Genomic DNA, 24,099 nt, shown 5'->3' with positions numbered 1-24,099 from the left:
TACCAAATGGAGCAAAGATAAGCTGTCCCATGAATAGTGCCCAAACTGCAGATTCATGAGTAAAATAAGTCGTGTCTCTGTTTTAAGCCACTAACTTTGGGAGTAGTTTGTTATGCAGCAATGAGTAAATGGAACAGTAAACATATTACTTATGTATTAGAGTTTATTTTGATTTAATTTTAAAATAATCAGATACAAATAAAACAGATTTAGACTACATAAATCTCTTGCAAACCAACTGGTAAATTGGGTATTTTCTCTCTCATGGTCTGTATCCTGCCTCTATAAAGTCATTAAAGGTGCAAAGATACTGTCACCTGAATACTAAACAAAGCTGAGGAGGGGGAGGTCAGTGGGCTGGAGAGGTATAGCTGGCTGGGAACCCAGGCTAGGATCTTTACCCCAGAAGATGAGGAAATGGGTGGGAAAAACAAAGTTCACTGGAGGTGCATAGCATGTAGGGACAGTTTTCCAACCCAGCAGGGCCAGTGAAAGACAAACCTGGCCAGGTTTGTCCTTGAAATAAAATCCAGAAGGTGGGGGAGTTAATACGAGTGATGTATATATCAAACAAGATGGGGTGTCAAGAAGCTTGAGATGGAGGTTATATGTTCAAAGCAAGAGACTTGCAGACCAGGACCACTGTGGGGCAAAAGATTTATTAGCTAAACTTAGAAGAAGTTAAAAACAAAGGGACAATGTGTTCCCCAAATATCCTCCACTGTTTCCTCCCTATGTATATCCCTCTTCATACCATCATATTCTCGAACTCTTGCTTGTTTATTTATTTGCTTGTTGTATCTCCTTGTATTAGTCAGGATCCAGTAAGCACTGTAACAAGCATCCCAAACCCAGGAGCTCAACTCAACACAAGTTTGTTTCGGGTTCTTCTGACAATTCAGTGCAGCCACTTGGTGGGCAGACTTCCTTGGGGAGATTCTGTGACCCATCTCCATGCTTTGTCCGCCCCTAACCCCCAGTCCTTAACAGTCAGCCAGCGATGAGGACAGAGAGAGATCTTCTCATGTAGGAGGGTTTTACAAATAGAGCACAGCCGTCAATCAGAATTCAATCGCATGGCTGCCCTCACTGCAAGGGGGGCTAAAAATGGAGTCCAGCTGGGGGCCAGGAAGAAGAGAGGAAGTTCCACTTCTGCCCTAAACCCCCAGTATAAGATCCTTGGGTGCCAGCTCTCATCCACCTAGTTCATGGTATCTGGCATCAGGTCTGGTATAAATTTGGAGTCTATGAGCAAATTAGTGGTGCTCGAGCTGTGCCTTGTGCCCAAATGCCCTGGAATGTGGGGGGGATGCCATCACTACCATTTTTCAGATTAGGAAACTGAGGCTCTGGTAGCTATGTAGCATGCACAAAGCCATGCAGCTAGCCTGTGGCACAATCAGGTCTCAGAGCCAGGAAGCCTCTGCCACTAGTTGTCTGTTCTTTCCACTCTCCTGGCTGCCTCTCCAGTACACACATTCACTGATTGGTGTCTGGTTATCTTCAAGGCCGCTCGCCTTCGTAACAATCAATGAACCATGTTTGACAAGCTGTGGGTTCCTCGGGGCGGCAGCTATATCTTGCTCATCCCTATGTGCCCCTTGGCTACCAGCACAGCCCTTGAACACAGTAGGTGCTCAAACCATGTTTGGGGGATTAATTTGTTCACATTGGCTCAGGCTCCATGCTTTGCTGCTTACACAGTATGGGAGTCATTTACAACTTATAAAAGAAATGGAGGGGATATTTATTATACGGCCCCTCCCTGTGCAGTCAGAGCTGTCTCCCACAGCGGACCAGTGCCTGCCCTGAAACCCACTCCTGAAGCATAGATGAGGGCTGTGTGACTAGGGGGCCAAGGCCACGGGTGTCACCTCTTCCACCTCGGGGTTAGACCATGAGCCCCACCACATGCACACATGGAATGCCCTGCCCCAGCTAGTCCCAGGAAGGAGAGTAGATGGAGGCACAACGCGGGTTCTGTCCGTGGTGCTGAACTCACCTCAACGCCCCACTTGGTTCTCTAACCTGGCGGCAATCCTCCTGGGAACCAGGTGAACAGAGACTCCTTAGCTCGTTCTTTGTAGATTGGATTCTGAGGATCTGGAATCCTTTTGTTCCGAGCACCCGAGATTTTAATACAGCCATCCTGGTACTGGCCTAGAATTGGCTCATTCACCTAAATGGTCATTGGTCTTCATGAAGGGCCTGCTATATGCCCAGCACTGTGCTAGATACTGTAAGGCCCAGAAGCACATCTAGCAGAGCCTCTGCTCTGGGAGAAGCCTACAAAGTCATTCAGGAGGAGATACCAGGAGGCAAGGAGGAAAAGTACTCCACCTGTATTATGAGTTAGGTACGTACTTCACCTTTATCCTGCAAGATGAGATAAGTAGGCGCCTGAAAACAGTAGTACCCATAACCATAGCCAGCACTTGTATCTTTCCTTAGGGTCTCCCTAGTCCTATCTGCAAGGCAGTGTGTGATACATTCCGCCCCTTCTGGTCTCCTCATGGCCCAAGACCCAGATTCATCACCTCACACATCAAGTCTTCCCAATCCCTGCTGTCCTGGAGGCTCCCCAGATTTTAGTCTTTCCTCCTTTTGCCCCATGGTCATGTTTCATCATCAGTACAAGATATGGCATGTTCTCAATATGTCCATATTGGGATTTGAGCTCCCTCTTGAGGCTAGGTTTTGCATCTGTGTAACCTCACACAGGAATGCTTCCCCCCATCCACCCACCCAGAGTAGATGAACAGTAAATTCTTATTGGATGGACGACTAGGGGGAGTGGTAAGTGAGCAGAGGAATGTGTCCCATGACTGCACAGGGTCAGTGCCACTAGGTTACAAAGTGACTGATACAAGTGCTCAGAACCAAAAGAATCAGGGTAGGTAGGCCTTGGGGAAACCAGGCAAGAGGCCAAATGTCATTCAGGCAGGGCCAGCTTCCGGTCAAGGTCTGCCTCTCCTTTCTCTGGCCTTTCGGTGAGAACAGGAAGTGGAACCAGACTGCTGTGTCTAATGAGAACAGATGTTATCTGGGCCTGAATGTGGGGCATGGGGGAGGGGACAGGGGAGGGAGAAAGAAAAGGGAGAGGGCCAGAGCCAACAAATGGAATATTCACAGACCCTCTTTATTTAATTTTACTTTTTATTATAGAAATGTTCAAACACACCCCAAAGTAAAGGGAATGGCATAATGAACCCCCATGTGCCCACCACCCAGCTTCCACAACCACCCCTATTTTGCTATTCTTATTTCATTCCTCCTCTCAAGCTCCTTTTATTTTATTTTATTTTTTTTATTATTCAAGCTCCTTTTAAAGAAAATTCCAGACATTATATCATTTTACCCATAAATATTTCGGAAGGTATCTCTTACATATTAGAACTTTTTTTTTTTTAAGAACGTTTCTTATTTAAACATTAAAAAAAAAAAAAAAAAAAAAAAGAACCTGAGGGTCCCTAGCTGGCTCAGTCAGAAGAGCATGCAATTCTTGATCCCAGGGTCATGGCTTCAATCCCCACCTTAGGTGTAGGCACTACTTAAATAAATAAACAACAACAACAAAAAACCTTCGATATCGTTATCACACCTAACAAAATTAACAGTTCCTTAATACCATCTAATACAAAGTCCATGTTCAAATTCCCTCACTCTTCTCAAAAATGTATTTCCTTGTTCATTGTTTGAACCAGAGTCTAAACAAGGTCCATGCATTGCATTTAGTTGCTATGCCTCTCAAATCTCTTATAATCTCTAACGGTCCTTCCTTTCTGCCTTGTGTTTGCCATCTTAGTTGTTAAAGAACCAAGTCCTTTGTCCTGTAGAATGATCCCCCTTTTAATGTGGGCCAACCCCTCACAGTGTCATTTAACATGTTCCACTGTCCTCCCCCATTTCCTGGAAACTGGTATTTAAATCCAGAAAGTTGGCCCATGTAGGGTCAATTTTTTGGGCAAGCAGACTCTCTGGGGGGTGCTGTGTTCTTCCAATTATATTCCATCAGAAGCACTGGAGGTCAGATTTCTTCCTTCTGAGGTGATACTAAAAGTGATCAGTGTCACCAGGCTGATCACCCATCTGGGTAAAGACACCTTGGCATCTACCAGGGGAAGTTTGGAAGCCAGTTACCCACCACCAGTGAGCGACGAGGCTTCTGTGGTAACATGGGTAGGAACAACATCAGCCCAGACCCAGATAGTGGGGTGGAAATGATGGCCAGTCCAGCAGCCTGTCCCCCACTTTCACAGCCGAGAAAGGGCAAGTAGCTGTTGTTTATTTAGCAGGTAGTTATCTGTACCAGGAGCTTTCTGTGTAGCATCTCAAACCCGCACAGCCTGCAACATAGAAGTCATTGTGTCTATTTACTGGCGGGGCCAGTGAATGGTGAAGTAACCTGCCCAAGGGCATAGAGCCAGAGGTGAAAGGAGAGTAGAACTCTCCCGACCCTGCATTGTCATCCCGTGCTGTGCTGAGGTGACCGTTGCAGAGCTAGGTTGCCTCAAGCCTTGGTTCTGGCACCTCTAAGCCCTATGACCTGGACCAACGGCCTTCTCTCTCTCTGGGCCTCAATTTCCTAACCTATAAAATGGAATAACACTTACTCGAGGGGCTTGACCCCAAGACAAATACAGGGTGGTCCAATTTTGTCCCTCTCCCCCATTGCCAGCCCTGCCTGTGGGGACCCACGTGGGTCACCTTCATCCAGAGTGCAGGCAGCTTCATACTCTCCCGTACAGACACACAATGGGTTAAATCCAGACACCCCCCTTCTTCCATCCCAATTCTGATCCTTGCTGACTCTGCTCCCCCTCCCTACCACAGCTATTCTGGGACAATGGAGGCAGCAGATGGCCCGAGTCCTGTTCCCTCCACCCGACCCCCAGGATCTGGGAACAACCCGCAAATCTGCTGCTGCTGCTTCTAAAAGCGGGCCGGCCGGCAGCCTTCCACATACAGGGTGGAGAGAACAACAGCTGTGGAGCACACCACTCCATCCCCCCTCCCAGGGCTGCAGGGCCAGGGCCACCCCTACTCAGTTCATGTCCCATAAACCCAGCATTGGGTTAGCCCTGAAAGAAAAGAGCCTTGCAGGAGGCCAAGCAGCCCGACTCTGCACTTGACCTGCTGTGTGATCACAAGCACATGGCAGTCCCTCTCTGGGCCTCAAGTTCCTCCTTGGGAAACCAGGGCTGAGGCTCTGGTGCTCTGTGGTTCCAGCTGTCCCAGACAGACTGCATTAGGGACAAGGTCCTCTAAGGCCTGGAGAGTATGTTCCAAAGAGCCCTCAGCCTTGGCTGCCTGGCTTAGGGCCCCTGTATCCCTCAGGATCTCTCCTCTGTCCTTCCTACCCCCAGCCCAGAGCCCCATGGTGGCCCCAAATTACCACATCACTGAGAATGACTCACGGGGAGAAGACGTCTCTCATCCCTAAGCCTCCCCAACCTATGCACCAGCATTCCTGAACTTCTACCATTGACCACTTTCATTCGTTCATGCTTGCAGGCTTCCATTGATTCACCTCCCACCATGGCTGTCAAACTGCTCCTTTATCTGACACTAGAGGCTGACTCCTTCAGCTATGTCTCTACTCTGCCTCTCCCAATTCTCTGGTGACCCCCAACCCAGGTTTTGAGGGCAGAGTAAAGGAGAAGTAGCTCCTGGCATGCCAGCACCTCATGCATGGGGTTGTGTGGTGTCCCCTTTCTACACAGGTCTGTGCCTAAGGACACGTGTGGTGTATGCCTGTTTATACGCATGTCACACGTGTGTGTACACACACACACCCATGCATACCCTCACACACCCTGGCTCACATACACACTAGTAACAGTCCCTGCTCACTGAACCCTTCCTTTTCTGTGCCAGAGTCTGTGCTGAGCCCTTTACCAACACTGTCATTTCACCCAGATATCAATTGAAGGAGAAGGTGTTCCTTCTCTCATCTATAAAATGGGCAAAATGGCCAGAGAGACCAAATGGATTCTTCAAGGTTATATCTACAGCAAGCAAAGGCAGAGGATGCAGGGACATCTAGCTCAGGATCCAAGTCAACACCACCATCACCACTGTGACAGGCAGACCTAAGAGCCTGCCCCAGTCAGGAACACACTGGCTGCCCATAACAGAAAACTGGACCAAGAGAGGTTTATACAAGTAAGGGTTTAATTTTCTTACAGAACCAGAGGCCAAAAGGGACAGGTGTACATGATTGTCATGGCCCTTCCTTCATGATAACAAGGTAACGGCCTCAGATCCAAACATCACACCCACGTTCACAGCATGAAGATGGGGTATGGGGCTGCAAAATATTCCCCAGGAGCCTCTCTGTTGGCTTTAATTTGCACCAATAGACTGAGCAAGAGAATCTGGGAAAGTGAGCAAAAGGATCGTCACAATTGGCCGGGATCCATCATGATCCATCATCGAGGTTTAGGCATGCCGATACTCCAAACAAAATAGGATCTGTTAGCAAGGGGTTGGTACAAGGAGCTGGACACTGGTCAGCAATGACCATATCTTCCACAGACACTGGGTCTGCCATTAGTCCACCTGGGTCCCCTCAGTGCTTGGGGATCCAGGCAAGGGAGCCAGGAGTGGGTGGCCCAGTGCTTGACCCCAGGGGAATGACAGAGACCAGAGCTGGGGATGGAGACCAGATCCCACCCAGGGGCCCATGTAATTGTCTGGAGGGTTAAGACCCCTAAGCCCCAGCCCAGCTCAAGGACACCCCCATGCTTGTTCAATTCAGCCACCCAAGGCCCACAGAAGCCCAGTGCCGGGGGCCTCTCTGGCCGTCACCTGGTGCACCTGTTTTCTGGGCTGTCCAACCCATTTCCCAGAGGCCATTATGCCTTCACTGCCACCATCTGAGCCTAGGCTGGCCCACCAGTCAGAGGCCCTGTTGGGGCCTGCCCACCAAAGGGCACTTGCCGCAGATCCCCAGGGTTGCCTGGAGAGGCCGAGGACAACCAGAAGCCTCATCCCAAACTTTGCCCAGTGGTTCAGGGTTCATCTGGCCATCAGCTTGGACACCAAGGAGTGTCTGGGTATAGGAGACAATGGAGGGAACGGAACCTGTAAAGAGATCAGAAGTGGACAAGATGGTCACCCCAACTCCTACACTCACTCCATGGGCTCCTAGGGGAGTACATGCCACAGGGATGGTTTACAGCAGGATTTCTCCACCCCAGCACTATTAAAATTTAGGGCCAGGTAATTCTTTGTTGTGGGGTAGCCTGTGCATTGTAGGATGTTCAGCAGCACCCCCAGCCTCTACCCGCTTGATGCCGTAGAATCCCCTTGAGTCGTCACAACCCAAAATGTCTCTAGATGTTGCCAAATGTCCCCCCAGGGGGGATGGCCCCTCGTGAAAACCACTGGTTTAGAGAGACTTCAAAGGACAGAGATGCTATGAAGAGACCCCAGCTGAGGCCAGACTATCTGATCACATGTATCTGAGGGCCCAGTTGGCTCCAGCCCTATGAGGTGGGAACCTTTGGATTCTAGAATCTTCAGGCTTTGAGAGAATTTCACATCTGCTCATAACCCTCCTGGCAGTAGAGCCATAGCTTGTACATTTCCACAGATGAGGAGCTCACCCATTTGAAGGCAGTAGCTGTCACCTCCGAAATTTGAATTTTTTTCCTATATTGAGCTAAACTCTGTCTCCTCGTAATGTCTAACTTGTCCAACGCAGCCCTGGCCCCAGGGCACCTCAAACAGTTGTGAGCCTCTGCCCCAGACAGACAGCTCTGCAGAACTGCAGAGCCAGGAGTCCTGGTTCCCCCAGGAGTTCCAGACGGAGCCTACAAGGCCCTGGGGAGGCCCCAGCCACCCCCTCCAACTACACTTGCCGCCGCTCTCTCTCTCCTGCATCTCAGCCACAGTGGCTTCTCCTACTTCCTCCGGCAGCCAGTCCTCCCACCACAGCATGTCGCAGGCTATGCTCCTAGATGCTCTACAGCAGCTGGGTCTGAGCCAAACGCTCTAACCTCCCTGTGGCCTTTTTGTGAGGCAGAACTGGAAGGAGCATGAGTGGCCCTTTAGCCCCCTTTCCAACCATCTACCTACTGAAAAGAACCATGGAAGAGTATCATCAAAGAAACAGAGAGCTGACAAAAGCTCAACTAAAAATTAATTTCCCATCAGGGCCTGCAGTTCTTCCAACAGAGGATCTCCTTTGCTCTGTGAAGACATTCTTCAGTGTTTCAGAGGGTCCTGAGGAATCCCTGAGGGTCAGGGCTGTGAGAGCCCTCCGATCCACAACACCCAGCCTCCTTGTGTTAGGCATGGGGAGACTGAGGCTCAGAGAAAGGATGGGATTCACCCAAGGTCACACAGCAATCCCAGGGCAAAACAGAGACTGAAATCCACTCCCTGCACCCCCGGCTCTGTGCTATCAGCAACCAAGGCCTTCCCTACTTCCAGGCTCCCTTCTCTCTAGATGCCTGGACTTGGCCTCGACTCCTCCAACCCTATAGACTCACCTGGAAGGGTCCTCCTCAGGGGAGAAGGGGCCTTGTAGCTTAATGACATTGAGCTTCCCCTCAAAGACACCATAGCTGAGAGTGACCTAGGCAGAGAAAAAGGGAATGTTGGTGGGATGTCTCATTGGGGACCCCAGAAGGGGGAGGTGTTTGGGCAGAAGCAGGGAAGGCACATAGGGCATTCTGAGATGGGGCACAGAGACCCTGCTTTTATCCCTGAAATTCCACCCTAGCCCTCTGGGCTCCACTGAGGAGCCCACCCCACTCCTCAAGGCACTTCGAGATTATAGGGCACTGTCTGGCCCAGACCCTATTTACATTCCCCAGCAGTCTACCCTACCTGAGAAGCTGGAACGAGTCCCTTGCCTATAGACTAGGACACTGAGTCTCAAGAGGGGAAGGCTCACTTCCAGTAAATTCCATGCCTGGACAGAGGTTTCTGGAGACTCTCTGTAGGGACTCTCTGTGGGGATGAAGCTCCTCTCCATCCAGAGCTTCAGGTACTCCACACACAATGAGAACTTGGGATAATGCCCCTTGTCGAGAGGCAGTTGACCAGAGCAGTTAAAGACTGTGGGCTTAGGAGCCACTCAGGCAGGGTTCAAATCCCCCTCTGCCTTATGTTAGCTGTGCCATGGTTAGTTCAGCTCCCTGGGCCTCACTGTCCCCACCTACAGAATGGGAATGTTAGCGCTGACTTCTTGCAAATGTTGTAAGGAACCAGAGAGTTAAAGCAGATAAGGCCACCAGCATGGTACTCTGAAAATCTTAGCCATTACGGTGCCTGGTTTTGGCTGCCCCAAATCTGCCCCCTGCCGTTTCCTGGCTTCAGGCCCTGAAGGTCTTATTGGGACCACACCCACACCCCAGTTCCAGAGCTTGGCAAACCAATACTAACTCTTGGCCCTGGTCGAGGACATAAGCAGGCCTTCCGACCAACAAGCACCAACAAGCACCAGCCCTGGACCGTGGCAGAGGGAGGAGCTCTCCTCCTATGGGTGGGGCAGAAGCCTGGAAATCTTGCCCACCTGAAGGGGGCAAGCCTGCCAGAGGGTGAACCCAATGTCAGGGAACAGATGAGAGTGAGGACAGCCTGAGCATGCAGACTCAGCCAGAAGTGGCAAGCTGGCCTCTAGCCTCTCAGGTTCAAGAGCCCATACAATGTCCTTGTTTGTTGGACCAGACTGTATTGCATTTCTGTCCCTTGCTACCAAAGGCTCCTGACTTGCACCATTGGGTGGAGAACCCCAGAGGCCTTCCCAGCCAGGATCACCTCTGGGACAAGCCACCCATGAGTAGGAGGGCCACGTGTGCAAGGTAGAGCCAGCCGGGCCTCTGCGGAGATGTGACCTGCCAGGTGGTGAATGGGGTCCCCCTCCCCCAGCCAGACATTACACCTGAGATTTCCCCCTAAACACCTGCTCTTTGCCAGCAACATCTGGGTTAGAAAGAAGGCAGCAGGCAGGAAGCTTCGATGAAGGTGGGAAAACCAACAGGCAGAGGTTGGAAAGGGCAGGCCTGGCCCCTTTGGAGGAATGTGGGAAGCTGGAAGGTTGAAGAAGGAACATAGGGACCAGAGGGAGCAGGCAGGGAGCCGAGCAGTCTGAACCCAAAGGCAAGCTTCCTCTGATCCATGCAAGCCCTTCCAGCTGGCATTCATTCCGGGACCAGACCAAAGAATTTGAGCATCACAAATGCTAACCCTTGGCTGAGTCAGAGGGTGCTCTCCCACCTTGGGCCTCGGTGTCATCATCAGTAGGGGACAGTCCCCACAGGTCCCCTCTCCCATTGCTCTCAGGAAAGCTCACCTGCTCTGGGAGCTGAGCAGCCCCCAGCAGCTGCAAGGTCTCCAGGTGGGAGTGGAAGAGGGGGCTGGGCTGCAGGTGGCCCCGTAGCTTGCACTCCACGATGTAGCCCACAGTGCAGTCATCAGGCAACCGGATGAGGGCAGACGTTTCCACGAAGCGGGAGCCACTGAGACACAGAGCCATGCTGAGGCCACTGGCTCAGGCCCTCAGCACCCAGAGCTCCCCCTGCCTCCCCGAAGGCCCTCTGTCCACCGTGGCCACTGGGCAGAGCAGACCTTCAACTCTAGCATCTGCCTCCTGTGTGCTGTGTGACTTTGGGCAAGCCACAAACCTGGGGAGCCTCAGCATCCTCTTCTGTGAAATGGGCGTGATAACCCTCACTGGGCTATTGTGAAGATTAAGTGGAAGAATGGCAAGAAGAAGCCCTTTATAAATGTACCTTTTCCTTTCTGTACATTCATTCACTCACTCATTCGTGGCTGGGCTTGAGGATCTACCTGGTGCCAGGTACCGTGCTAGTGTTGCAGATACAGAGATAAGAAAGAAAAGCTTCCTGCCCTCGATAGCAGCCCCCGTTCTGAGTGGAGGCAGATGGACAAGTCACTTAGGAGCAGGACTGGCACTAAGTCAAAGGGAAGCATGAGGCCTGGGTGACACAGGACGGTAAGGTGGGCTTCCCAGAGGAGGTGGCAGTCTTTTGTTTTGCTTTTTATTTAACCATGACAATGGCAGGCTTTAAATGGAGTCTTACAAGATGCGCTGGAATCAGCCAGATGTCGAGGAGGAAGGGGCAGTGTCCCAAGGAGGGGCATCACCTGGCTGCATACCCCGTAGACATCCCTGGGGGCCAGGTCAGGCAGGCTGCCCCACTGCACAGAATGCCTGACCAAGGGGCCCAGCGGGTGCAGAAACCCAGCCTTCCCTTCCCATCCAGGCTGTGCCCAGAGGTTGCACCTGGCCAAAGGGGGTACCTTTACCAATTCACACAAATACACCATAAAGGTGGACAGAAGCCCAGATGGGGGCACCAGGTACAGGGAGTACCCCTGGTGTATGTGTATGGACCTGCTGTCGACAGGCCCTAGGACAGCATTACCCCTCCCAACCAGGGCCTGAGTCCCCCCCACCCCTCGCGATGACCCCTCCCATCCAGGTCAGAGCAGGCTAGGGTGGTATAGTGGCAAAGCAGGCAGGTCTTGGGGCCAAACCCAGCTGCTGAGTGACCTTGGACCTGGGTGACCTTGGACCAGTCACTGGCTCAACCTCTCACACTTCCATCTCCTTAGAGGTGGAAACAAAGTGGACACGCCTTCCTCCCCCGTTCAGGATACTCTTGGTGAAGCGCAGGCCTGGCTCCAATCAGCCCTCGATACAAGGTAGCAACACTGATGTTGCTGTTATAACAACATCCTACCAGTGCGGACCTGGAGAGGCCAAGCCTTTGCCACTTCCTCTCTAGAATACCAGTGCCCTTACCCCATACTGGGAGCTTCCACTTCCCACCTTCACATGGGTGGGGGGCCTCTAGGGCCATCCTAGTTCAAAGGCCACCTCTTCTAGGAAGCCTTCCTACTAGCAGAAGGCCCTACTTCTTCCTTCCTCTGAATGCCTCTACACTTGGCCTTTACCTCCCCTGTGACATTGGGGACCAGGTGCCAGCCTAAATATTGTCACATTCCACCCTTCACACCAACCATTAGCTATCATATAATCAGGTCCATCTTACAGATGGGGACACTGAGGCTCCCAGAGATTACACAACTTGCCTGTGTGTGGCAGAGTGCACAGGATGGCAGGTGGCTTGCGCACCACTGTGTAGCTCTGTGACACAGCATGCATGAGAGGCAGTTTCTCCTCAGCTCACTCTCAAGCCCTCCCTGCTGCAAAGGCACCCCCCACAGCAGGCCCCACTCTCCCCCACCCTCCTGTGCAGCTTTGCTTACCTGGCCCATGGGGCCATCTTCAATGCCAGTTTGCGGTTGATGCAGAAGCCAGCACCCCCAGTGGCAAACCAGAACTGTACCTGCCTCTGGGGGGAGAGGTGGGGAGGGCCAAGGTGCAAGGTGAGCCTGGGGGTCGGGACAACAGCTGGGCCACCCCTCACCCCCAACCAGCACGGCTCAAAACCTTTTTATTTCATGTTTCACTAAAGCCTTGCTACAGCCTGGCATTATTATGCCCATTTAAAAAAAATATTTTATTTACTTATTTATGAGAAACACAGAGAGAGGCAGAGACAGGCAGAGGGAGAAGCAGGCTCCATGCGGGGAGCCCGATGCGGGACTCGATCCCAGGACCCCGGGATCACGCCCTGAGCCAAAGGTAGATGCTCAACCACTGAGCCACCCAGGTGCCCCATGCCCATTTTATAGACAAGAAAACCAAGGCCCAAAGTCACATGGCTAATTAAGAGTGATGGAGTTTCTAATTAGACCCCAGTCTGGCTGGATTTCACTTAAAGAGAATGTGTATCATATCTGTCCGCCCAGCACACCTCACCCCTTTCCCCAGAGAAGTCCCTCTACCCCTCCCCAGGTGGTTCAGGAGGGGCTGCCAAATAGCACCGCTCCCTGGGCAGGAGGTGGGCAGGCGCCCCAGAAACGGTGGATCACACGGCCACACTCAACCCAGCGACTGGCTCAGTAACGGGCACGTGACTTGGGCCAGCCAATCAGAGCTCTTCCCTGAGCTCCATATGCTAACTGGGAGGAAGACACACTTTCCACGGGGTCACCAGGCCTGGGAGCGGTAGTCGTGATGCCACCTATGCCATGCCACTTGCACCGGCCTCGCCACTCCTTGCTCCTGGGACTGAGAAAGCTTTTCTGCACAAGGAGGGAACGAGGCCTCTCACGGGGTAAAGAGAGAAGGACAGAGAGGCCTGTGAGCCCCCGAGGCCAGCAAACCCCTTGACTTCTCAGTCTCAGGAACCAAACACCTCCCTTGGGGTTTAAACCACTTTCTGCCCCCGCCTCCTCTGTGAGGACTCGTGACATCAGAACTCCTGACCTTCTTGAAGGCTTTTGGCAAACACCGCACCCTTCGGCTGTGCCATCTCTTAACCAACAAGCTCCCCACGGTTACCTTCGCCCAAGTACATGGTTGGTGCTTCACTCATGCATGTTGCATGGGGCTGGGTTATCCCATGACGCAGCAGTGAGAACCCGGGCAGGAGGTCGGGAAGCGTGACACTGGGGCCTCAGCCTCCAGCAACCTTGAGAAAGTCCCTGCTCCTCTCTGAGCCTCAGACTTGTCACCTGTGAGCACATCTGCTCCAGTTCTGCCGGCCCTGTGTCCTCCTCCTGAAGACCTCTATGAGCTACTTCTGGAAATGCCGCCCTCTTAGATTAGAGGCCAGGCCTCAACAAAGCAGAATGAACCGAGGAGGTGCCAATCAAGGCTTGTTGAATGACTTATGGGTCCAGGGCTTCTGGTCCCAGATAATTAAAGTACCAACAGCAGTAACAGTAGAAGTGCCTAACGCTGAGCACAGATGTACAGTGTCCTGTGGCCACAGATGAGGTGACAAGGTGCAGAGAAAGGAGGTCCCAGAGTTGGGACTGAGCCTGTGTCAGAACTCTCACTCCCTTTTGCTGTCCCTGCCCCCAACACACACAGCCCAGGGGGCACCCCAGAATCCAAGCAGCCTGGACATTTTGGGGCAGAGTCTAGGGATCCCACCGGTGGAGTGTGTGCAAGAAGGGAATTAGTGCACGATGTGGGGTCGGGGCCTGGGTGTGCCCAGCAGGTGCTGAACCCACACAGGAGGCAGGAGCCCCAAGAGGAAGGCTGAGCTGGGTTGGGTACTGACCACTGGACACTCACCAGTGTCATCCATGCCAGGTCCCATTCTAAGCACTTGTGTAGTGACCTCATTTAATTGTTCCTTTTTTTTGCTCACAACCACCCTGTTAGGTGGGGATGGAAACTGAGGCACAGAAAGGTGGGGTGACTTCAGCAAAGGTCATGAAGCCAGGAGGTAGCAGAGCTGGTGTGTGAAGCCACGGAGTAGGGCTCCAGAGCAACGTTCTCAACCCCTACCGCCAAGCATGTGGCGGTGAGGGAGCCTGGGGCACCCCACCCTCACCTGGAGTTGACTCACCTACATGCCCCCAGGGCCCAAGAGGATTTAATTAGGGCTCAGAGGCCATGTAGCTGCTGATAATTAAACTTTTGTGTTTCTTCCTCTAGTGAAGCAGATGGTGAGCCAGGGAAGCAGAGAGCCCTACTGAAGGCCCAGCTCCTGCTCCACATGCTGCCTCTAGGGAGGGGGACCCCCTGACTAGCCTTTTCCTTGGGGCCCTGGGGGCCTGGGCCACACCGACACCAGAAGCCTGGTGGGTCCTGGGGACCAGAAGAGAACCATGTTACATACTTATGCTAAAAAATTCTTCCCAGGCAGCCTGGGTGGCTCCACGGTTTAGCACCTGCCTTCGGCCCAGGGCGTGATCCTGGGGTCCTGGGATCGAGTCCCACATTGGGCTCCCTGCCTGGAGCCTGCTTCTCCCTCTGCCTGTGTCTCTGCGCCTCTCTCTCTGTCTCTCACGAATAAATAAATAAAATCTTTAAAAATAAAATAAAAAATTCTTCCCTGTTTATCTGAAAGTCCAATTTAACTATTACCCTGATTTTTTGGTGTATTTGTTTCCTAAATCTCACAGCCCTCATTAGCGTCCCTCTAGGTCTGGAGCTGAGGTCGGTGCTGGGGCCCATTGTGCCAAGTGGCACCTCTTTAGTTGCCAGTCAGTGGAATCTGGAGAGAGGAGGGGTGCCGAGGGGAGGGGAGTGCTCAGGGGCTGGGGGCAGCGCAGTTCACCACCCAGCCCAGCGGTATTCGGCATTTGAACATCCTGAACAACGACATGAAGATACCAGGGGCCAGGAGTCCAGCCATAGCCAGGAAGCCTCCGCTCATCCCCCCCATACCCCACACCCCTTTCACTGTGTGACCAGAAGGAGCCGCCGCTCCTCAGCGACTCCGGCCCTACCGTGTGCCGGGCTCTGCGCCTCACCTGCATTATCTCAGCCTCCGGGGTTCACCGAGAAGACAGGATCGTGACTCCGCCCTGGCCCCGCCCCCGCGGCCCCGCCCCCCGCCGGACCCCGCGGACCCGGGGACCAAAGCAGAGGGAGGAAGGGAGGGACCCACCGTGCGGTTGTGCGGCCTGGGCTCCGAAGCGCGGATGGGCCGGTTCAGGCTGGGCCGGCCCAGGTAGACGTCGCGAGTCTGGGGGAAGGTTTTTAGCAGCCTCAGCAGCGCCCTTGGGTTCACATAGTTGTCGTCATCCACGTGGCAGAACCACCTGTGGGCGGAAGGGGAGTTTGGAGGAGGGTTCCCAAGGGGCTTCCCGCCCCCCCATAATCAGCAGACTTAGGCACTGAGGGTAGCTAACCTGAAGGCCCATGCTCTGAGCCACACAGCATCTGTGTGAGCTCCTGAGGAAAGTGTGCCCACTTCCCAGGAGGGGACCAAAGCTCAGAAAGATTAAGGCACTTGCCCAAGGTCACAGTCAGTGAAGGGCAAGACTTGAACCCAGACTGCCCAGAGACAGACCCCGGGAGGCCCTTACATGAGTAAATTCACCAGACCCAGCCAACTTCACTTTTTTGACACAACACCCTATTTGGGGAACTAGCCTGAGGCAAAGGTAGCACCTGCCCCCAGAGACCCAGATGCACTCACCGCAGCCCACTGGCCAAGAAGGTGTCAAACTCAGCAGCCATCTTGCAGGACAGCGCCGGGTGGCTGTGCTCAGCAGAGCAGTTGGTGACCATTAGGTGGGACCCTGGAGAAGTGGGGACAAGTCAGGGGACCCTGTCCAGGTCCTTCCCACAGCCCTGCACACTGTGAGAATGTGGAGCAAGACCCCAGCCTGGAGCGGTCCATCACTCCCATTTTACACATGGGGAGACTGAGGCCAGGGAGAGCTGACCCTCCCAGGACCCCAGAGCTAATGAACGGGAGGCTGGGCTGGGACCCAGGAGTCCAGGGTACCGTCCAGGAGAGCCCCTCCTCACACCTACACCCGATTCCAGGGAAGAAGCCTGCTCCCCTCCCAGGCAAAGGGGATCCCTACATGCCAAGGGACAGCAGCCCTGTTTCCTGGGGACCCCACGCCAGGGGACAGCCACCCTAGCTTTCCCTGGAAACAGCGGAGGGGCCCTCACCCCACCCAGAGTTACCCAGTCTCTCCTGGAGGCCTTCATCTGGGCTGTCGGTGAAGACGAATGTCTAAGAAGGAAAAAGAGGAGTCAGGACCAGAGTCGGCCAAGGGCAGCCCACAGCCAAGCCTCTGCCGAAGTACCTGTCCAGACCACTGTCCTCCATCAGTGACAGACACACAGCCCTCCCAACATCATCACACACCCCTTGAAGACAACATGACTTTCTCAGCGACCCCGCCTCACAATACACACAGCACAGCTTCACAGCATGCACCAGGCCACAGTGTCACTTGCACGAGCAGCCTTGCAGGCCAGCACCGTGGGGACCCTACCAGAGTCACACCCTCTCCGATGTCACGCACAAACACACACTGCAGTCCCACACGGCCCCTCTGTCACCACACATACACAACCCTGGACACTTTGTCAGGACGGACTCTCTGTGGGAAGACCCGCACCCTGGGACACCACACGTACTTGGAGAGACAGTCATGGCTTTCACAGCCACACAGACGCCGGGCGCAGGCGCAGGGCCCTTACGCATTTCAGAAATTTTCCATCAGGATCCAATCCCACCCCTCCCAGATCGGAGAAGCACCCCACCAGCAGCTTGTACACCCCTGCTTCCTGCTGACCTCACTGAACCTTAAGACAGGTGTCGTGTTCGGTCCCCCTCACAGATGGCAAAGCGGAGGCTGAGTGAAAGACCACGGTTGTACAGGTGACAACCGCTGAGCTGGGATTCGGACCCACAGGCCTCGGACCTCTCCTCACCACCCCCTGGGCAGGTAGAGGCCACGCAAACAGAATCAGAGACAAACCCTCCACAGGGAGCTTGTGGCAAGACAGACCCACAGCCGGGACCCATCTAACCCCCATTCCACGCCCTGCCTGGCACACGCGCCTCTCCCCACCCGAGCAGGTCCTCCTGTCCGCCAAGCACAGCAAGGGTCTCCTCTGATCCTCCCTTAGGTGGCCCTGACCAGGGCCTGGACCATTTTGAACTCTTTCCAAGTGAGGAGCAAGGAGAAAGCATCGCACCTGTTTAAAGGCCCTGAACATCCCCATCCCTCACTCTGGCCCCACTGGAGCTAGCCCTGTCCTGCCTCCAGCTGCAAGCTCCTCCCTGCTCAGTCACAAACTTCTCCCTGGTTTCCGGGAACCAGCCTTTCCGATCAGATCAGCCCCTGCTTTGAGACTCGGTTTCCCCAGCTGGAAAATGAGGAACTATGACCGTAAAGGGAGATAATGTGAGAAAGAACAAGAAAGAGGATGCGGCAAAGCCAGGCTTAGCTTTTTATCTTGGGGGAAACTGAGGCACCAGAGGCCAGAAGCCACAGTTGGGCACAGGAAGGGACAGGAGGAAATGAGTCCTGTCTCCTCTAGGCCCATAACCATGGATGTTCTGAGCCAGTTATCTTTCAGTGGAATAGTGCAAGACCTTCAGATCTCTTTTCCTGTCAGGACCAGAATCAGATCATACCCATGCCCACCACCCCACCTAGCACCTTCTGTGGCTCCCTACTGCCCTTGGGATAAAGGCCAGCCTCTTAAGTGTGGCCGTGAGGGGCCACCCAGCCCCTGGACCTGATGCAGCTTATCTCACCACTTCCTGCCCCACCCCTTCTCCAAACGTCTTTCAGTTCCCCAAATGTGCTACACACATGCACATCCCTCGGGGCCTTTGCACATGCTGTGCTCTTTTCTTGCTCCCTACCTCCTGGTTCAGTCATCACCTCCTCCAGGAAGCCTTCCCTGATACCCCTCCCATGTGCCCCTCAGCCACCTGTTGCTCCTGATGGTAAGTAACAGCAGCCCCTGGGTTATGGAAATCTATCCTTTGGTCCCTCCCACCAGACAGTGGCATCCTGAAGGGCACAGGTTTGATTTATCCCCCTGTCCTGGCACCCAGCTCACCTCCAGGACACCTGGGCAGCATCTGCCTTCTGAGCCCCTCTCCCTGGGGTGTGTCTCCACCTTCAGATCCAGCTAACACTCGAGGTCCCAGATATCCCTGCAGAAAGTGTAGGCGGCCCGACGCTGGCCCTCTTCTATCCCGTCCACTGCCTCAGCAGTGCTATCCAGCCTCTCGGCTTTCAACACCAGCAAGAAGCCATCAAATCCCACAGCAGCCACAACTTCTCCCCAGGGGGCCTAGCAGGTGCCTCAGACTCAGTGCCCCCGCTCCACCTCCCCACCAGACCTGTACTCCTCTGAGTGCTCCCCATCTTGCTGGGACCCAGCACGCCGGGGTCGCCTTGCCTCCTCTCTTTGTTTCACACCCCACATCCAATCTGCCAGCAAATTCTGCGCACCCGGATGGGGTGGCATCACATTACCTGGGATGCGCCCCGTCTTCACCAGCCTCCACCGCCCGCGGAGACCCAGCCCTCCCTGGTCATCTCCTGCCTGCTTTGCTGCAGCGACCTTTGCCCTGGTCTCCCTGGCCTGTCCTGTCCCCACCCCAAGTCGTTTTCAACACAGCCCCCAGGGAGCCAGTAAAATAAATCAGGCCTTTCTTGCCCTGCTCCCTGGCAAACTTTTGCCACCAAACAGCCACCAGATAGTGGAACTCTCTTGAGTTTGGAGCGCGGGCCAAATGGGCCAGGGTGTGTTTGTTGATGGATGAATACGCCCGAATCAGTGGAGGAAGGGGGGTCCTGCAGCAGGCCTGGGGGCTGGGTCGGGCGCAGGAGGCTGGTGTTTCAGTCCCTGGAAACCCTGAGATTGGCACAGAGCAGTGGGCAGAGTTTCCTCTGAGCCAGGGGTTGCATTTAATTTGTCTAAGGAGGAGACTCTGACAATGGTTAAAACCTCACAGGAAAACAAAAGGACAGGCAGCCAGCTGGGGTCAGGGGAGGGGAGGGTGGGGGCCATCTGCTGCAGGGGAGGGGGATGTGGAGCTGGCACTGCTGCCTCCACCCCCTACCCACTGCCCTCAAGGGGACTGTGGGGAAGGGAAAGGCTCCCCATGGATCACAAAACGGGTCCTCCTCCGGGCCCGCCCCCTCTGCCTGGGACAAAGGCCGCAAGAGCCCCAGCCTGCCGCTACAAAGGCCCACCTGCCACCCGGCCACCCTTAACCAGCTGGGGCGGGCACCCAGCCCTGGAGTTAACCAGCTCAGGCCCGCTCCTGATGGCAGAGCTGAGACAGGCTCCCAGACCCTCCTGTCCTGTGCAGATAGGGAAACTGAGGGCTGAAAGGGGGCGGGCCTTGGCCAAGGTCACAGAGAAAGATGAGCCAAAGGGTAGAGACAAAGGGGCCGCAGACGCAGTGCGGTGAGAATGTGTCTCCCTGTCTTCCCTCCTCTTCCTCAATGTGAGCATCCTTCCTTTTTGCAGCTCTGCATAAGGACAAGGTTTCTAGACTGTCCGGAGTGCTGGGGGCCGAGGGGTGCTGTGCAAATGAGTGACTTCATCTTCTATCTTGGCTTAAATGTGTTCGGTTTCCTCGCCTATAAAACAGGACTATGGGGTGGGTGGCTCAGCAGTTGAGCGTCTGCCTTCGGCTCAGGTCATGAGCCCGGGGTCCTGGGATCAAGTCCCGCATCGGGCTCCCCTCGAGGAGCCTGCTTCTCCCTCCACCTGTGTCTCTGCCTCTCTCTGTGTGTCTCTCATGAATGAATAGATAAAATTAAAAAACAAAAAACAGGGCTACGATACCTACGACCCAGGGCTGGCAAGTGGTTAAACAATGAGGCAACTGATGTGCAGCCCCTTAGGTGCTGAGCACATAGGGCTATTCCCTCTGACTGCCTGCCTAGCTGGTATGTGGGACTGAGCTCGAGGCACACAGGGGGCGACTGCTTCCTCTCCTTTGCTGATCTGGGCCCGCCAGGCCCAGCCACGCAGGTTGCAGGCCCAAGGACCCTCTCCTGCAGCACAGGGACCAGGTGGCTCTGGGATCCTGGGTCTCAGGAGAGAATGAAGGGCCCCGACCAGAGAGGCCTGGGTCCCACTGGGCTCTGAGCCCCTAGGCCTTCAGGGGGACTCTGACCTCAGTTTCCTCATCCGGGGCAAGGGCACCACCATGGTGATGAAGACAAGGCAGGAAGGGGCCTCAGACCACGTGAGGCCTGCTCCCGGGTACACAGACGCAGCGCCATAAACAGGAAGGTCTGCGGGGAGGGCCAGGCTCAGCGGCTTCCGCAGGAGGAACCAGAATCTCCCCAAGATGAGAAGCTGAGTGGTGCCCCAGGGAAGGACCTGGATGCTGGGGTCCCACTGGAGAAAAGGCTAAATAAGATGCTAGGACATCATGGCCGGGAAATCAGAGCGGTGCCCTCTCCCCAGAAAGCCCTGGGCTCCGCAGGCATCACCTCCCCTCCACCTACTCCTCAGCCTCCCAGGAGCCCCCACCCCCTCCAAAGGCTCCGTCACTTCCTCCCGCTGAGCCAGCCGCTAAAGTAGGGACTGTGTGTGTGTGTGTGTGTGTGTGTGTGTGTGTGTAGAGCTGTCCCTCCACCTCCCCCAGAGACAGTTCCCAACATCCTCCCTAAATCATTGACTTTGCTTATGGAGGGCACTGGGTCTGGAGAGGGCAAGAGCTGGAGGGACTCAGTTTGTCTTCGGAAAGACACAAGCCACACGCCCCCATCATCCACACACCTCTTGTCATGGCACATCTAACGCTGACACTTTGGCTCCATGCAGGCACGCGCGCACACACACACACACACACACACAATCCCACATGTTGGGCAGACCTCTACTCTAATCTCTCCCAGTCATCACCTAGGCCACCAACCTCATAGCACACCTCCCTCCCTCCCTCCTTCCCTCCCTCCCAAATTGCCCCCCCCCAAAAGAGCACAGGAGATGAGGCCCTGAGGCCCCACTGCCCTGGGCACGCCCTGGGCACATCCTGGGCAGCAGAGGCACAGGGGCAGGGGCGGCCAGGAGTTCTGAAGGGATGCGAGCCACCCCTCCCTGAGAACAGGCCCCACCTGGACCTTCCCCTCCTCAGCGGCTCAGCTCCTCTTCTCCACCCTCGCAGCCAGGGCAGTAGGACAGCACCCAGGGCCCAGGCTGGGGGCAGCCTGGCAGGGCACATGTCAGACCTCTCAGAGGACTCTACCCCAGCTGCCCAGCACCCCCCACTGTCCCCATGGCCAGGCCGGGCCAACATGGGCAGGAGCAAAGCCTGTGCTAGCACAGCCAGGGAATAGAGGGGCCCCCAGGAGGGAATGAGGAGCTTAGGGCAGGGGCTCAGCCTGGCCCCTGAAAGACATGGAGCAGTGGGCCTGAGGAGCCCCTGGCTAGAGGGTCAGTGAGGGGCACAGGCAGGGCCACAGGAGCCCCTGATCCTGGGAGGAAGGAGTGGGAAGACAAGCCCAGACTGGGCAAGTGGGCCAGCAGCTTCTCCCTGGAGGCCGCCAGGGACCCCAGCCCAATAGAAAGGTCTCTGTAAGTCCCTCAGGCCAGGGGCCACTCCTGGGGCCCACGGTCGCCCACTTGTCACCTGTTCCCTGGTTCTGGAGACCCACGTGTCGAGCAGCAGCTCCAGGCGGGAGCGGTGGAAGGTTCGGGTTGTCTTGACCGCAATGAAGACATCGTGCAGCCGCAGCTCGGGGGACAGAGGGCTTGGCGGGCTCAGCCCAGGGGGCTCCTGCACGCCCTGTGGGGACAGGCTCAAGTGGTACCGTAGGGAGAGGAGCCCCATGCACAGAAGGGTGAGGAGGGCCAGGCCGCGGAGGAGGCGGCACTGCATCGGCCCTGGGACCCCAGACAGCTCAGCCCCCGAATCCCAGCAGGACAGGGAGGCGAGGCTGGTTAGGTGGGGGCCCCCCGGCCAGGGCGAAAGGCGGGGGGCATCAGGAGCAGCCAGGAGGGGAGACGTGGGAGCCGGTGCTCCGGGCCGGGAGGCCGAGCCTCGGCAGCCCCGCCGCCGCCGCCGCCAGCCCTCCACCTGCTCCCGCCCGCTCCCGCCCGCTCCCGCCCGCTCCCACCCCGACTCCGGGGCGCCTGGCCCCGCCCCGCCTCCAGCGCAGCCCGAGGGGAGGGGCGGGCCGGCCCGGGAGCCCCAGCGGTGGCTGCTGCGGGCTCCGCAGAGGGGACAGCCCCGGCGGCGCCCGGCAGGCCAGCTGCTGCCGTGGGGGTGGGGACGACACAAAACCGCCCGTGCCCCATGGAAGGGAGGGGCCTTCCAGCCTCCCGGCTCCCCAGAGACCGTGGCTTAGCTCATTCAACACCCATTGTTTTACGGTGTCCTGCTATCCAGCCTCCGCCCCTGCTCACACTATGCCCCCTCCTGGATGCTCCCCCCATCCTCCCTATCGTCGCCCCTCTCCTTTCACCAAGCTTCATTTTTAACCTCCTCCTCCAGAGAGCCTTCCCTGATGCCCCCCTCCGCACACCCGCAGGGCGCCCAGAGTAGGTTGCTCAGAGCCTTGTCTCTATAACAGCTCGAGGAGGATCGCTACTGCCGGTTGATAGCTGAGCACATAAGGCACAGAAGGATTGAAGATGACCCAGCAGCTCCATCACAGAGCTGACCTGGAACCCAAGTCTCAGGGCTTCATCTGGCCCACAGGGGGTCCTGAAGGGTGCCTGCCCTGCTGTAGCCCACGGCACCCCATCTCACTCAGCAGTCTTTATTGCTGCCTCTCTCCCAGGCAGGCCGTGGACAGAGGGCATTCCCCAGCCACCATCTGGTTGGACACAAGGTCCATCTGGCTGGACACACATCTCATTCTTCCTCTGCTAGAATCCTGCTCTGTCCCCCATCTCCCTCAGAACAAAGCCCAAGATCATACAGCAGCCTATAGGAGGGCTCCCTGTTCCCTCCAGCCCCACCTCCTACTACTCTCCCCTTGCTCCCTCCATTACAGACCCACTGGGCTTCTGGCCAGTCCAGGCACACACCCACCTCAGGACCTTTGTACATGCTGTTCCTGCCTGGGCCTTTCCCTAGAGGTCTGCATATCTCACTCCCTCGCCTCCTTCGGGCCTACACAAACATCATGGTTTCCACAAGGACATCCCAGGCCACTTTTTAAAATGTGCAATATCTTCTCCCCTCTCCTTCCTACTCCCCCAGGCCCATCCTTTCCAGGCCCCTTTTTCTGCTGTGTTCTCCCCAAAGAACTTCTCATCTTCTGACATCCTGTATATTTTACTTACCTATTCTCTATCGCATGAGTATATGAGGGCAGGGGATTCTTGTTTTAGTCCCCGAATCCCCACTGCCTAGAACAATGCCTGGCACATAGTAGGAGCTCAAGAAACATCCATTAAACACAAGAAAGCACCAGATGTCTGAATTGGACCGGGCCTGCTGTGGCCCACGCCTGCTAGGCCTGTGGAGGGAGAGGAATGGAGAATCAACCCTTTTGGATCACCCTCCTGTGGGCCAGCCCCGTGCCAAGCCCCTGCATGGCCCATCCTCTCAGAAAGGCATCCCTGAAGGATGATCCCAGGCGTCGTGCCACACAGACCAGGGTTCAAATCCTGACTGAGCTACTTACTAGCTGTGTGGCTCTGGGCAAGTTCCTTCACCTCTCTGAATTTTAATTTCCTCACTTGACAAATGGGGACAAAATTAAGACCTAATGAGGATTAAGGGGTTAGTGGGCTCCTCCACCCCAGTGAAAGGATACCTAAAATGGGACTAGACAAAGGCAGCTGCT

The 24,099-nt window shown here is 55.2% G+C and overlaps 1 protein-coding gene across 1 annotated transcript; it reads right to left on the bottom strand.

Moving 5' to 3' along the window:
* Window positions 1-6,156: 6,156 nt before the first annotated feature.
* MFNG (MFNG O-fucosylpeptide 3-beta-N-acetylglucosaminyltransferase) lies at window positions 6,157-22,401 on the bottom strand. Its single transcript, XM_077914619.1, has 8 exons — window positions 21,933-22,401; window positions 16,490-16,538; window positions 15,990-16,092; window positions 15,456-15,609; window positions 12,250-12,335; window positions 10,307-10,472; window positions 8,499-8,584; window positions 6,157-7,086 (listed from the first exon to the last, which is right to left on the bottom strand). Exons 1-8 carry the CDS (start codon window positions 22,179-22,181, stop codon window positions 7,032-7,034), a joined length of 948 nt encoding a protein of 315 aa, XP_077770745.1. The 5' UTR covers window positions 22,182-22,401; the 3' UTR covers window positions 6,157-7,031.
* Between the last annotated feature and the right edge of the window lie 1,698 nt (window positions 22,402-24,099).

The sequence above is a fragment of the Canis aureus genome, chromosome 11, assembly GCF_053574225.1.
Source record: "Canis aureus isolate CA01 chromosome 11, VMU_Caureus_v.1.0, whole genome shotgun sequence".
NCBI classification, from domain to species: domain Eukaryota; kingdom Metazoa; phylum Chordata; class Mammalia; order Carnivora; family Canidae; genus Canis; species Canis aureus.
Note: the sequence above shows the minus strand (reverse complement) of the source record. Positions and strands in the feature narration are given on the sequence as shown.